The sequence below is a fragment of the Episyrphus balteatus genome, chromosome 1 (assembly GCF_945859705.1).
Source record: "Episyrphus balteatus chromosome 1, idEpiBalt1.1, whole genome shotgun sequence".
Classification (NCBI taxonomy): domain Eukaryota; kingdom Metazoa; phylum Arthropoda; class Insecta; order Diptera; family Syrphidae; genus Episyrphus; species Episyrphus balteatus.
In genome coordinates this window covers 144,063,117-144,079,904 of record NC_079134.1, presented here as the reverse complement: position 1 = coordinate 144,079,904, position 16,788 = coordinate 144,063,117, and the positions used below count along the sequence as shown (strand labels likewise).

The following is a 16,788-nucleotide window of genomic DNA, read 5'->3' as shown; positions in this document are numbered from 1 at the left end:
ACAAAACACAACAGATGAGATGTGATTTTGATAAATAATAATAATGTCATCTGACGTTTAGGAGAGATATTATGGGGGATTTTGAACTATTTTTGGGATATATTTATCTTTTTTTTAAACAAAATTAAAAAGCTCAAAATAAATGATTTGATATGATCGGGAGATAGTAGGTATATGTAAGCGCGATCTAATTTAATATTTTTTAACACTAGTGATCTGTGTATATTGAGGTTGATTTATAATAATTGAAAATATGTTGACACTTTTTGATTTGGCAAAGGGGAGAATTAATAAACTGTAAACAGTAAATTTGAACTTTTGTTCCTACTTTTATTTAAGCAATTAAATGTTGTAATCTTTCGTGATAATTCCAGAATCCTAGTGGATATTTTTTCATGTCGAAGTGATGTCAGATAAAACCGATATCATATTATTTCAAATAATGAACAATGTTGATATCATGTCAATAGATAAAATGAGAGCAATCGTTTAAACTTTAAACTATAAGGTTCTTTCATAGAAGATCGTAAACATTACCTACGGAAATGAAAAATCTTCGTTTTCAAAAAGTGGTAGATCAGTTACTTTTACTTTGACAAAGTATAACTACGACTCACGACAATCGACTTACATAGGTAAAAATCGGTATACAAATAATGTTGCAAAACTTTATGAGAATCTACTTGTTAGTATTTATACACTGTTTTATATTTTGTTTATAGTTTTCTAATGATTTTTGTTTCAATAAATATTTGTTCTGTTTAGAACTTCATTGAATCAAGTTAGTTATTTTCTATGAAAGATATTAAATAATATTCTATATTTTCAATTAATGCACACTTTTTGGCGTTTGACCCATGATATGCAACAAATACATAGCGCACATGTAGTACAAAAGTGTCACAACTCAAAAAATATTTGAAATTTTCCCGGACAAATCTATCTCGTTGCCATTGATATAATTTGAATAGTTTTTATTCCAGAAGGTAAAATGTCGTTTTAGATGTTTCATTTAAAATAAAAAGTCCTTTGACAAAAATGACATATTTTTAGTTGTGACGTGATTCTTGTTGGAAAAAGTTGTTTCATAAGTATTAAAAGTGTCTTAATTTGAATTGTGTCATTTTAGTTGTACCATTTTCAAGAAAATCGAGTGTTGCATTTTGAATTGAAACACTTTTGCTGAATTTTCTTGTTTCATTTTTAATTGTGACATTTTAGTTGATTGAGGTTACCGTATCTCCTTTATATTATTTTAAGTTACATCACTTTAGATAAATGAAAAGTTGTAATTTAGAGTTAATACAGTTTTGTTGTTTATTTAAAAAATTGCTTTTTAAAGCTCATTTTAATCCCAAATGCTTCCAATTTTTTATCAAAGCTTAAGCTAGCTAGGGCTGATATTTTACAAACACTTCAACTCAAAACAAATCCTATTTTCATACATTTTTGGATGTTTTTCGAGTTATGACACTTTAGACGAATAAACTTCTAGCTACAAAAAACATGCTGACTTCAAATAAGTCTGAAATTTTTTAGCACTTCGCCTAAAAATCCAAAATTATATTTTTTCGTTCGTTGTGTTTAAAACAACATGAGTTAGGTGAATAAAATATTTCAACGGCTTATTAAGCTTATTAAGCTTATCTCAAAAAAAATGTTTGTGGTTTCCTAACGTGAGTATCTCAAATCCCTGTTGTGATTCATCTCACCGAAATCTCTTATATAATTTGATTTTGTGATTCGGTCTCATAGTTTTCTTAAACCTATGTTTTTTTTACGGTGTTTATAATAGGTGTGTTTTTATTACCACCGGGCTTAACTGGTTAAAAAAAAACGCCTCGGGGCTTAGCGAGAAAAACATACTAAATGTTCTGAAATCAGGTGACACAAAAAAATATAAAGTTGTCATATTTTTCGCTTTTGGGGTTTCTTGTGTTTTTGAAAAAAAAAGTTTAACTAACTATTAAATAAAAACTACCTAAAGTGTTGTTGTATTTAACATGTAAATTGCTTAGCCCCGACTGTAGTTTTTTTGTCCAGTTAAGACCGGTGGTAATAAAAAACACACCTATTGTATTGAAATAATATTCAATAATTTATTCTAACAAAATATGAAAGCGGTGAAAAAACTTGATTTAATTATTTAGAGTCAAGTACATCATAACTGTCACAGCTCAAAAAAAATTTGTCTAAAGTGGCTGAACTCAAAATAAGACATTATTTTTTGTATACAAAGATCACCAAAATCGTCACAACTCTAAAAACGTGAATTTCCAAGGTTTAAGATAATTTAAATGATGCTGGTTGTCTGAATTTGGTTAAAAGTGTATCTCCTCTTCTAAAAATTAACTAATTAATAAATACATATACTCATCAAGGGGCACGGTAGTGCCCAGCCAAGTTCTCTAGCAACTTTGGCACTACACCCTTATTTACAGGAAACAACTCAGGCCATTTTCGACCCCCCTCTAACTTCCACACCAAAGATGCTAGAAATTTCAAACTCGCTACATTTATTGAGCTTGTCAAAACCATACTCCTCACAAAATTTCAGCCTTTTACGATGAGTAGTTTCTGAGATATAGGGCTTAAAAAATCGCAAAAACCGTAACTGACTGACTGACTCACTCACTCACTGACAGATCATCAAAATTATGGAGAACTTCCCGTTAACGTAGAAACTTGAAATTTTACACGGTGATAGGGCTTGTGGTGTATACAAAGGGAAAAATCGAAAATTTGAGATTTTCAATTCAGGGGGCGTGGCATCCGCCCATTTCCGCTGAATTATCATCAAATATTATAGAGCACTTCTGATTATCGTAGAATCTTGAAATTTGGTAGAATGGTAGAGATAATAGTTTATACAAAGGAAAAAATTTAAAATTTAAGAATTTCAGCCAGGGGGCGTGGCATCCGCCCATTTCCGCTGAATTTTCATTAAATATAATAGAGCACTTCTGATTATCGTAGAATCTTGAAATTTGGTAGAATGGTAGTGATGGTAGTTTATACAAAGGAAAAAATTTAAAATTTGGGAATTTCAGCCAGGGGGCGTGGCAACCGCCCATTTCCGCTGAATTTTCATTAATTATAAAAGAGCACTTCTGATTATCGTAGAATCTTGAAATTTGGTAGAATGGTAGAGATGGTAGTTTATACAAAGGAAAAAATTTAAAATTTGAGAATTTCAGCCAGGGGGCGTGGCAACCGCCCATTTCCGCTGAATTTTCATTAAATATAAAAGAGCACTTCTGATTATCGTAGAATCTTGAAATTTGGTAGAATGGTAGAGATGGTAGTTTATACAAAGGAACAAAATTAAAGTTTGAGAGTTTCAGCCAGGGGGCGTGGCAACCGCCCATTTTCACTGAATTTTCATCAAATATACCTAGAGATTTTCAATTCTACAGCCATACCTTGCAAAAAGTAGTGAAATCACAACAAAAACATTACTGTTAAAAAAGGAGCCAAGTTCTCCTATGTTGAAATTATGCTGGCACAAAAAGTACTGAGATGTAAAAGTGTACCAAGTTCTAAAGTTTGGGTTCAAATTCGTATCAATAAAATTTTGATTGTTTACTTGGCAATTTTTGAAATAACTTTAAAAATCGGTAATTAAAAGAAAAATTGTCAAGAGAACAATCAAAATTTTATTGATACGAATTTGAACCCAAACTTTAGAACTTGGTACACTTTTACATCTCAGTACTTTTTGTGCCAGCATAATTTCAACATAGGAGAACTTGGCTCCTTTTTTAACAGTAATGTTTTTGTTTTGATTCTATTCTCTGTAAATTGGTTTATCGCCTCTATTGAAAAATGAAGATTTTTGAGTTCTGCCACTTTTGTACTACATGTGCGATATGCACTGCTGTTATCTCACCTTTTTTTATATATTTTTTTTTTTTATTTTTTACTAACAACTTAAGATTACGAACTTTACAGTTTCAAAATCGTCGGCTTGGAATGAAATGGAATGCTAGCTACCATTTGCTAAATAAATAATTGATTTAAAAGTTATCAAATCTTATCTAAGGAAGAAATTTAAACTGTACTCAATAGTTATGAGGGGCCAAAACAGCGAGATCAATTTTTTTATGGGCCGCAGAAAAAAGTAAAACTAAAATTTTTACAAAATTAATTTATAAGAATAAAAAAAGAAGAATGATGGTACATTAATGTTTTCCATTTACAATTTTTTTTCGGACCATGATTAGTAAAGCTGGATGTTATAGGTAACTCATTCCAGGTTACAGGTACCCACTGTGAAATTCGCAAACGATTTTTATGGCAGTTTTCATGTGTACAAACATAAAACTTCAACGAATTTTGAACTAACTTTGAAGTGACATTAGAAATCGCTTGCCTCCATTTCCATATGATTCCGCATTAATTCTATGTTTATGGAAAAAAAATCGAAGAAAATCAAGAGAACTTGTTTCTGCAAACCTTTTTCATATTTATCCCTAAAGCTTAGATTTTTTTGCGGAGTATTTTTGATACGGCCGAGTCACGCACGATGCAAATTTACCTAAATTTGAAAAAAGTGCGTCAGATCCTCTTCTGATGTCCCAAAAGAGATAAGTTGCATTTGAATGCCATAACCTGGTCACACAATCGTTATATAATGCATTTTCCATTCAGTTTTAAGTTTAACTAAGATAAATGTCTAAGGTATCATGAATTATAAACTCTGCAACCATTTCAAATCAAAAACCCTAAAAAATTCCGTTTGGTAAGTTATATCAGAACATTCGATCCTAATTAACTTGGAGAAATCACAGAATTTAAACTGATTTAAGCCATGAGATCTAAAAAAGAATTTTAATTTTGTTTTTAAGTACATGTTGCATATTTGTTTGTTGATTAGAAAAAAGGGTGTGAATATGTGTCGAAGGATGTGAACACAAAATCTTAATTATAAACTTAAACTCAAAATTATTAAAAATGTGGACAGGGCCGCAAAGATATTGGTTGTGGGCCGCATGCGGCCCGCGGGCCGCAAGTTTGACATGCCTGCTTTAAAGTATTATTAATTACCGACGTTTGAAAAAAAAGATCATCAAAATCTAAGCTGTTTGGCCGGGTTCCCTAATATTACCAATTTTTGAGCTTTAGTTACTCCACTATTGACTTTGTCAAAACGATATCAAATAATATAAATAAAAAATATAATAAAAAAAATTTCAAAGAAATTTTTGGCGATATTAAAAAAATTATATTTTTTTTTTGGAAAATTGATTATTCGAAATGAGCTAAATCAATAATAATTATTGCTTTAGCGAGTACTGTTTTATATTCTTTTGTTTATAACATTTTTTGATTTGCTCTAGCCAGCTTTTCATTTATTGCTTTATGTATATGTAAACATCAAAACATTTCGTTGCCTTTTTCACTGAAATATTTTGATCAGAAATTATTATCACATTTTTACTTCTGACATCTGTTCCAACAAATTAAATTCGCCATGAATTTCTTTTTCCATGCATCAGCGTCATGGCAAAAAAAAAATCATCTCTTCTGTTATTATAAATAGAATTATTAGATTATTTTTTAGTGAGTGATAATCTGAGTTTTATATTTGCAAGTATTATATAAATGCATTATCAACTTTAATTGCATAATTGTTATTCATTGTGGACCAACAATTTTGCCAAAAATAATTTCTTTTCTTTGGAACGACATTGCTGTGATGTGCCATTCTTAATTGAAGAAAAAAATATATACAATAAATGACACTGCAACAAAAAAAAAGCTTAATCCAAATAGAATGTCGACCTAATTGAAGAATATTATCCATGAGTGCAAACTAAGTACAAACTGCGCAAATATACACATGCCGAATCTTTTCAATTTGAATAGATTAGATGGAAGATTTAGAAAGAAAAAAAAAAATATATTATTTAAATTTAGAAATGCAGACTGAACGGTTATTTTAAATGACATTTTGAATGCTGATAAAGATGATTGTGTGTTGGGTGATTGGAATTTCTAAGAAAGGAGAACATCAAATAAAATGAACAAAATGATGTGAACAAATAACGAAAATATGACCCAATAATTTAAAGTTTCCCTTCGCTAACTGTATGTGTAAATTTTTACGAATTTGAGATTGAAATTGTTGACGGATTAAGAAATTGGCAATTTTTTTTTGTAATTTCTTCCTCAGCTTTTACCCAAAAGCTTAACTTTTTTTCATAATATCAGTTCTTCGAGTAATTTTTTCAGTTTATAGGATATTAGTACGGTGATAGTAATTGTGTATTTTTAGTTTAAACAAAAATATAAAATAAGATATTTTGAAAGTAAACAAATATATGAGTTAAATTGTTTATATTTCTTATACGCTTTTTCTGGACTATACGATAAGAGATATCGATGTATTTCGTATTTGAATAAGAAAAGATACTTAAGGCTTGGCCACACTGGAGGGTATGCGGTAGCGGTACGGGTAGCGGTTAGGGTACTTGTATGAAAAAAATTCCAAACTGACACATCAACGTTCAGGTGTGGAATTTTTTTAGTACAAATATCGTTACCGCTATACCGCATACCCTCCGGTGTGGCCAAGCCTTTATGTTTTTCCTGAACACCTGATATTTTTCATGTTCATTTATTTATTTAAACAAATTAGTAGCCGGTTATAGCCGAAAATGAATCAGGAAAAATTTTCAAATACAGTGCAACACTGATATAAGAAAGTCTGAAAATCGCTGAAAATTTATTTCATATATCCGAGTTTTCTTATTTAAAACATCGGATATAAGAAAGAAAGTTTCTTATACTTTTATTTCAGAGCAGCATCCCGAAAAAAATTTGCATGGTGTGATACTGGTTTATTATTTTAAAAACTTGCCGTGTTATTGCAGTTTTCAAAAATGTATAAAAATTTCCAAAGTTGAAATTATAACGAAAGATATTACAATTTAAATGTAACAAAACAGCGTTTTTCAGAGAAAAATAACAAATAAAGTCTCGACTTTTATTCAAAAAGAAATAAACAAACAACAGTCGAGAAAATGTGTTTATTTTTCTTTGTTATTTTACTCTGAAAAGCCCTATTTTGTTGCATTTAAATTGTAATATCTTTCGTTATAACTTCAACTTTGGAAATTTGTATACATTTTTGAAAACTGCAATAACACGGCAAGTTTTTAAAATAATAAACCAGTATCACACCATGCAAATTTTTTTCGGGATGCTGCTCTGAAATAAAAGTAAGAAATTGAGTTTTTATAAAACATGGAACTGTTAATTAATTTGCAGCAAAATGGCGTATGAAATAAAAAATATTTTGATTAATTAATTATTTCCTATTATTATTCAATGTTTTAGTGGAAGAATTGTAAAAAAACAAAAATCATTTATGAGCGGAGGAAGCAAAATACTGATGCAAAGTCGGCATTTTTCGAAATTTCACAAAAACTGCATTAAATCGAAAACCGTAAGGATTTGGGATGAACAAGTTACCAAATTCTGAGAGTCCTTAAGTAGGCCTATCAGCATATTTCGTTTGATCCATTACTTTTGGAACACCCTGTATATTAAGGAGTGATATAAGAAAAAATATTCTTATATAAAATTCATGAACAACGAGATATCGTCGGCTCCAAGGAAAAACTCACATACATATTAAAAAAAAAATTTATAGATAATGTTTCTGAATTTTCAAAAATTGAAACTTAAATTTTCCGGAATATCTATGCTGTTAATTTGATAAGTTACATATTATTTTAAAAAAGACTTGAAAAAGTTTGTTCGATGAATTGAATTTCTTATAGGAATTCTTTTTTATTTTAAAATTGATATTGGCTAGTAAAAAGAAGTTTCTTATAACAGTTTTTCTCTTAAATGCGAGTTTCTTATAAACGATTACTTTCAAAGGTAAATATTAGGAAAAGACAGTGTTTTTGGTTGTGTTTCTTATAATCGAGTTTTTCTTACATAAGTGTAGATATTTTGTGATTCGATTTGAAAAACAAATACTATACCAATCGATTATAAATGACTCAAAGAATTTTTTTCGAAAAGAAAATTTACAATCGAACCATTATTTTTTGCTTAAATTGTATTTATTTGTTTTCCTAATAGTCCAGTAATTTTAGGTTTTATCTGCGGAAAAATTCCTACTGGGCTCGATTTTGGTATAGACCTTCGTTACGGCGCACTGTTGTCCAAAATGACTTATCTCGTTGCAAAAATCATAACTTTTGAACGGATTGAGGTAGCGGTACAGTTTTTTTTTTAATTTGAAGGAAATTTCCAGGGCTGTTACACCAATGAATTTCAAGAAAATTGTTTTACAGGGTGTTTAGGAATCATCGGCCGAAAACCGATTTTCTTAAAAAAAAAAATATTTAAATTAAAATTGGTATGCCATTTTGTAGAAATCACTAATTCACATCTAAAAAAAGTTCAGATTACACTTTTCCATGATATTACGATTATAGAGAATGCCAAAAAAGTTGGTCCCGGAAGTCCGTCTGTCTGTCTGTCTGTATAAGGATCTACATCCTAAACGGATGGACCGATTGACTTCAAATTTGGTATGTAGCATTTTTTGGAGACCCTCCAGAGGTGTTTTTGGAATTAATTTTTTTGGGCCAAAAATAACGGTACTTGTCATACACCAATTTCAGTAAAGCTGTAATTGCTCAAAAACGGCTCCAACGATTTTGTTTAAAAAATTCAAATGTAAGTTTGAAAACAAGGTCTATCTTCTAATGAAAAAAATTTTTTTGGAAAATCATTATTAACGGTACCTGCCATAGAACGGTTTTTTTTAAATCCGATATTCTCCGAAACGGCTTATTCGATTTCAACGAAACTTTTTTTGAAGAAGCACTTATATAACTCAAATATAAGCCAAAAATAAAATTTCAAAAAAAATAATTTTTGGATTTTTAAAAAAATTTTGAAATTTTTTTTTGAAAAATAAAATTTTCGAAAACGGGACATTGTATTTTTTTGAAATTTTGTTTTTAGATGTGGATTAGTGATTTCTACAAAATGGCATACCAATTTTAATTTAAACATTTTTTTTAAAGAAAATCTGTTCCTTCTGCCTTCATTTTTTTTCAAAGTACAAAATCTCGGCAGTGCGCAAGCATGCGCAGCTAAATATTTTTATTTTGAATCAACAATTGATTGGTACACATACCCTATTCGGCTTAATGAATGGAACCGAATGGATTTTTTACGGTACCTGCCATAAAACCGTTTTTTTTCAAATCCGATATTCTCCAAAACGGCTTATTCGATTTCAACGAAACTTTTTGTGAAGAAGCACTTATATAACTCAAATATAAGCCAAAAATAAAATTTCAAAAAAAATAATTTTTGGATTTTTAAAAAAATTTTGAAATTTTTTTTTGAAAAATTAAATTTTCGAAAACGGGACATTGTATTTTTTTGAAATTTTGTTTTTAAATGTGGATTAGTGATTTCTACAAAATGGCATACCAATTTTAATTTAAACTTTTTTTTTAAAGAAAATCTGTTTTTGGCCGATGATTCCGAAACACCCTGTGAAATAATTTTATTGAAATTCATTGGTATAACAGCCCTAGAAATGTCCTTCAAATAAAAAAAAAAATTGTACCGCTAACTCAATCCGTTCAAAAGTTATGATTTTTGCAACGAGATAAGTCATTTTGGACAACCGTGCGGCGTTGTTATGAAGATGTGAAAAATCGACATTGATATCGTGTCCGCGTTAAGAGTTATAGGGGTCAAAAGGTCACAAAAACTGGTTTTTCACGATTTTCAGCAAAACGGTAAGTCTTATCAAAAAATTTTCAATGCAAGAATTGTAGACCAGATTATTATATATAAAAAGTGTCATGACACTTTTTTTCCTAAGACCCACCGTTTCTTAGGTATAACGATTCAAAAAGTTGAAGTTTAGTTGTAATCGTCATAATCCTATTCCTGAAAAAAAAACTCCTAACTGAAAAGTTCCTGAAATTTCATTATTTTTTTAGCTTGAATTTCGTTCCTCAACTGTTAAGAATATGGGGAAACCAAAAAAAAAATGGAAATTTTCGCCATTTTTCCGATTGGGGCCCTTCTCCCGAAACCATTTCCCTGGGAATTTTTGTTTAGAATATGTCTAAAAATACACAGGGTGTGCAATAGAGAATGGACAACCCTAAAACGGCTTATAGCTACACTTATGATTGTTCTAAAAACAGATAGAAAAAAGTTCTATCGCAACCAGTTCATAAAATATGGACTTTTTTTCGTTCAGTGTATTTTAAATTTTATCATCTTATGTTTTCGTTCACTACAACCACGAATGAATGAATTTTATTTATTTCTTTTTTTTTATAATTTTCTACAATAATTGGATGAGTACATAAACACTTTAAAAATTTCATAGCTATTGCACATTTTCGTAAAAAAATTTTTGAAATCTGTTTTTTGATGCAAAATGTAAAAAAAGTATTTTATGAAAAATTTTAAACACCTGCGGTATAAAATAAATCTATAGAAACCTAGGTGACCATCTTCCTTAAAAATATTCTCCTTATACCAGAATATTTTTAAGAAAGTTGGCCACCTAGGTATCTATAGATTTATTTAATACCACAGGTGTTTAAAATTTTTCATAAAATACTTTTTTTACATTTTGCATCAAAAAACAGATTTCAAAATTTTTTTTACGAAAATGTGCAATAGCTATGAAATTTTTAAAGTGTTTATGTACTCATCCAATTATTGTAGAAAATTATAAAAAAAAGAAATAAATAAAATTCATTCATTCGTGGTTGTAGTGAACGAAAACATAAGATGATAAAATTTAAAATACACTGAACGAAAAAAAGTCCATATTTTATGAACTGGTTGCGATAGAACTTTTTTCTATCTGTTTTTAGAACAATCATAAGTGTAGCTATAAGCCGTTTTAGGGTTGTCCATTCTCTATTGCACACCCTGTGTATTTTTAGACATATTCTAAACAAAAATTCCCAGGGAAATGGTTTCGGGAGAAGGGCCCCAATCGGAAAAATGGCGAAAATTTCCATTTTTTTTTTGGTTTCCCCATATTCTTAACAGTTGAGGAACGAAATTCAAGCTAAAAAAATAATGAAATTTCAGGAACTTTTCAGTTAGGAGTTTTTTTTTCAGGAATAGGATTATGACGATTACAACTAAACTTCAACTTTTTGAATCGTTATACCTAAGAAACGGTGGGTCTTAGGAAAAAAAGTGTCATGACACTTTTTATATATAATAATCTGGTCTACAATTCTTGCATTGAAAATTTTTTGATAAGACTTACCGTTTTGCTGAAAATCGTGAAAAACCAGTTTTTGTGACCTTTTGACCCCTATAACTCTTAACGCGGACACGATATCAATGTCGATTTTTCACATCTTCATAACAACGCCGTAGCGAAGGTCTATACCAAAATCGAGCCCAGTAGGAATTTTTCCGCAGATTGGGTTAAAAAATGTCTAAAATTACTGGGCTATAATGCAAATTCATTTTTCGTGCCAGCTGATTGACATTTGAAACAAAATTAAGCAAATCGTTCCGATGAAGTGTTTCAAATTTTTCCTGTTCCACTTCATGCGAAAAAATTTTTCGTGTTTATTTCAATCAGGAAAAGAAGAGAGTAAGTAGTATACGTCAACTGACGTAGTTTTTCCAGATCGCTATTAACGAGCATCAAGAAAAAATATTCAATTTCATACTGTTTCTTTTTTTCTGATGCATTTTTCTGAACGCTATAACCGGCGCCTAATATTACCATAAACGATCCTCTGTCAGAATGTATTAACGTCTTTGCAGAGAAAAAATGCATCAAATGTACAATTTTTCTGAAAATTGATTCAGTGAGGATAAGTATTTAAAACTAGTTGGATCATGACGCCCTGATTTCAAAAACACCCATGACAGATGTTTTATCCGCGCCCAAACATCTGACAGATGAACCCAAAAACTCGTTTTAAGAGATTTGGGTAACAGCTTGAAATTAGTTTCATACTGCTGCCATTGACTCCTTAATGGGAAAAATACTCATGGCATATATTTTACCAGCACCTTAACACTCCACAGAAGAATACAAAAACGCAAGTGCTTAAAATTAAACTTAACATAATAAAGAGTACCGAGGCCAACTGAACATGCTCAACTTAAACTACCCTGTTCACTAGGTACATACATATATTAAATTTTGTCATACAATTATTTTATTTTTCATTAATTTCTCTTCTTCAAATAGCAAATGGTAAAGCCTAATCAATAACATTTCATGTTTATAAACCATAAAAATATATAAAATGCATTTTTTGAAAAGCCAATTGATTATATGAGCAACGGTTTTATATCCATTCCCAATATTTGAATATTTTTTAAACACGCAAGGCTATTGCACAAGTTATTGTCAATTAAAAAAAAAACCAACATCAATTTTTATTCATTTAAACCATTTCTAAAAACTATTTAGAAAAAAAACTCCTAAAACTAAATTTTTATAAAAAATTCTATTGTTTTTGTATATTTTCAGTTTTCTGTAATAAGACAACAGTTTACAACCAAGAAAGACTGATTGATGCGGTTGCGAATCGACCGCCAGGTATACCATTACTAACAGTATCAAATCATCATTCATGTTTTGATGATCCCGGACTATGGGGTAAGTAACAAAAAAAATTTCAATAAAGGTACACGGGTGTAATAAGAACAATGCGAGGACAAGGTAAAAAGTTCCCGGCATGGCAAAGGTAGCGATCAGCGAATCGGCGAACATTTATAAATCCCACATTGGCTAAAATTTCATAAGCTAATGGTTTGGTTATTAGAATTTTTCAAAAATGATTATTGGGCGTTTATAAAATTCTTTGTTTTGGATGGATAACCCCAAATCAAATTTATTCGATGATGATAAAAACTTACGTAGACTTTTCGCGATATCAATCGTCAAAAAATGGACAGAGGAATTTTAACATTCCGCACGTCCCTAAAAAACGTCGCAGGTCAAAAAAGGCTGAATACAGCAGCCACTCCGAAAACCATCGAAATACTGCCGTCTTAAGCAAAAAGGGTGTATATCCATTTTTGTAGTTTTCAGATAAATGCATTTTTCTAAAAAGAAAAACAGTTCAGAATTTTAAATGTGCTCAACTTCAAAAATGATTTTAAGCAACTTGTAGTAGGAAACTTATATTTTTTAGTTTACACAATAATAACATATTGCTCAAGCTTCCTAAATGCGTATCTATTTTTTTTTATATATATATATTTTAGTGTTAGAAAAAATTGCATTTTTCTATTAAGGAATACAGTGGAGTAATATCGTTGTACTCATCTTTACTTACTATTTTGAGCCACTTGAAATTGGAAATCCGCTGTTTTTAGTTAACACATAAATGAGGCAATGTTCCAGGATGTTCATTTTTGGCGCATTCGCCCTTTTTGATTAGTACGGCAGAATAGCTAGCTGATGTAAGGATACGCGAAAAAATGGTTCGAAACATCTTGCACATGATGTAGTTATTAAAAAGCTCTGATCAAAAACAAGCTCACACATTGATTTCAAAGGCAAGGACCTTTTAAAAAAATATCCAATTGATTTTGTGTGACGATTTGTAACCATTGACGAGACTTGGGTAAACCACTATATGCCAAAACACGATTTTTAAGTGGCGTACCATGCCTTGCTCTGCGGTGTACACGGAAAAAAGAGACCCTGGTGCGTTTCCTCTGGTATTTTCCATCCTTAGCTTAGTTCAGAAAAAATTCCACTTTAGAATAGCGACAATAGTCAAAAAACTTTGACCAATATGCAAATACGGCCAGGCGTACTCGGAAAGTGAGTTTTAGATTTTTTTCATCAGGTGATTTTCTATTTATATTCGTTTCAACAAAAAAAAAAAAAAAAAATAAATTTTTCCAATTGTTGCCAGTTCAATTCTTGCACCTTTGATCAAATGCCAAAAGTGCCTTTCTTTGCTATGAAATTGTTTCTAATTACCTGCACGTCACTGTATAAGTATTACCTAAGCCCATATCTGAATAAGATACCATAAAAAATGAGCTTTAGTACGGATGTTTTATACTGACTTATGGCGACGAGGAATGACTCGAGGTCACCTCTCCTTCGGTTTAGCACTTCTCCATAATAATTATCTTAAAGAATGTGCTCTCCGTTTTGCATACTTTTTGTTCATAAAAAAAAACCTTTTATTTTAACATACATAAGTAGATCACTTAAAACTAATAACACCTTTTCTTTCGTTGCAGGAGTTCTTCCACTAAAACATTGTTGTTCGACAGCCACAGCACGCTGGTCACTAGCCGCTCACGATATTTGTTTTACGAATAAATATCATTCGTTATTTTTTATGAGTGGTTAGTAATTTAATTTAAATAATATCAGAATCCTTTTAAAACTTGTGTTTTCTTTTTTTCAATTCAACAGGAAAATGCATTCCAGTTGTACGTGGAGCTGGTGTCTATCAAAATGCCGTAGACGTTTGCATACAAAAACTATCAATAGGCGATTGGGTACATGTCTTCCCTGAAGGCAAAGTGAACATGACGAGAGAGTTTATGCGACTGAAATGGGGTGTTGGTCGAATGATTTACGATGCACCAATAATACCAATTGTCTTGCCAGTCTGGCACGAAGGTATGCACGAAGTTCTACCAAACACCGAACCCTACATCCCAAAATGGGGCAAAAAAGTGACCATGAATATTGGAAGGCCGATTGCCTTGGATGATTTTATTCAGGATATGAAAGATCGAAATGTCCCTGAACCAGATGCTAGAAAATTAATTACTGATAGGATACAAGATGAATTACAGGTTTTACTACTTTTAAATAATTCAAAACTAAGAAGAGATTAAATATTTAATTTTTTAAATTACAGGCACTACGTGTAGAGACGGAGCAACTTCATAGAATATAGTCCAACTCTAGAGGTCTAAATTAAATTATAAACCTAGCCTTAGGATTGTTAAAAAAAATAGTGAACGACAACTAAAAAAGATTTTGGCTCACCACGAATTAAGTGTTAGCAACACTTTTAAAGTCACACAGGCGTATTATACCGACAACACACACATAATCAGATTTTTTTTTAATCAATGCGTTTTATTTACACAAGAACCACCTGATAAATTGTTTTCAATTTATGTTCAACTAAAAAAACGAAAAAAAAATATTTCTTCCGTTTCAATATCAAGACGTTTTTTCTATAAAAAAAAGTAACAGTTAAGCTCTCAAAGAATATTTTTACCATTTCTCAAGGTATAACCGATATATTTCTTTTTCTAAATAAAACTTAAATATTCAACTTAAATGTAAGATCATACATATACTTCCACAATACACCTCTTTGGCTTTTGATATTAATTCTTTGCATTTTTTAAAAATAAAGAACAATTATTTTGCTTATCATCCGTGACATAATTAAGAAAGAAGATACAACAAAAAATACAAAAATACAACAACAACAAAAAGTATTACTATCTCTTTGAGCTTGGAAATTAGAACTTAAGTCAATAAGAAAAAAACAAAAGAAGCATAAAACAGTGTATAACTCAGCTTTGAGATTGTTAGAATAATTTATTATTATGAAAAAATTGTATTTTTGGCATAAAATGCATTCAAGAGTGGATTTAAATGTTTTTTATTTTTACCAATTGATTTTAAACAAATGAAGAAAAAACAAGAAAAACAAAAAACATTGTGATGTAAGACTTAGTGAGTTTTTTTCCTAATAAAAATATCTTTAAGATGCTAAAATAATCAGAATTTTTCAATTTATTTTACTCATTGAATAAAAGATAAGTTAAAAAATTTAATTTTCCTGTCAAGAACACTTGATTGTATGGTGGTGAACATAAATTAGTTATACTCGAAAACCAGCTTATTCTTTCACCATTTTGACCGATATTTATACAGGTTCGAATAAGTATTTTCGAAAGTTGGGAGAATCGCATATATGCTAAAATATTCTAATTACACTGCTCAACACACAAACATTTTCCAGACCATTGTTTATCATTTCTTACTAATTTTAGGGTGCTAATTTTTTCTATCAACTATAGTTTTAAAATTATTCATACATGAAAAGGCATAGAAACTCATACAATTTTTTTTTGTATTTCTATTTTACTTACTGAACCGAAATAAATTACATTCGAAACAATTTTTTCCAACAAAACTTTAAAAACGCTTGTAATAATAAAATCTAAAAAAAAAATAATATGAAAATAATCCAAAAATGTGAAAAATTAAAATATCTAAAACTAGAAAGCAACCAGTGTGATTTTGAGACCCAAATGCATTAAGTTCGATTAAAAATTTTCTGGAAAATGTTAAAAAACAGTTAAAATAAGTATAACCTATAAATAAGTACGAAATTACCCCCAAAATGTGGAAAACTAAAATATTTAAAAAAATAGAGCTCCTAGAAAAAAATTAATGTGATTTTTAGGTTTACTGACTCCAAATACATTGAGTTTAATATAAATTTTTCTGGAAATTTTTTTTTTATAAATCTTTCTGGAAAATTTTAAAAAGTTGAAAATTGTTGGCCAGTGTTATCATTCCGTTAAATATGAAACAGTTTTTTTTTCGAATATAGGGAAATTTCTTTTATATGTTCCTCAAAGCCTTGGTTTCGTTCGGGTTAAAAAAAAAGCGGAACAAACAATTCTATAATATTTTCATATTAGCTATACCGAACTTGAAATGAAAAAATCACTTTTCTCTTTTTTTTGGTATATTTATGCACCTCCAAAAGCAAAAGTCTTTTCATGTTT

General features: G+C 30.0%; 1 protein-coding gene across 2 annotated transcripts in view; it reads left to right on the top strand.

Moving 5' to 3' along the window:
• LOC129921063 (tafazzin) overlaps window positions 1–15,468 on the top strand; it is a 31,581-nt gene extending 16,113 nt beyond the window's left edge. For both annotated transcript variants that reach the window (XM_056002706.1, XM_056002707.1), the window contains 4 exons: window positions 12,521–12,649; window positions 14,257–14,364; window positions 14,435–14,823; window positions 14,889–15,468. In XM_056002706.1, the coding sequence (XP_055858681.1) occupies window positions 12,521–12,649; window positions 14,257–14,364; window positions 14,435–14,823; window positions 14,889–14,927 (665 nt within the window). In that variant the 3' untranslated portion in view covers window positions 14,928–15,468. The remainder of the gene's footprint in view (window positions 1–12,520; window positions 12,650–14,256; window positions 14,365–14,434; window positions 14,824–14,888) is intronic.
• The last annotated feature ends 1,320 nt before the right edge of the window (window positions 15,469–16,788 follow it).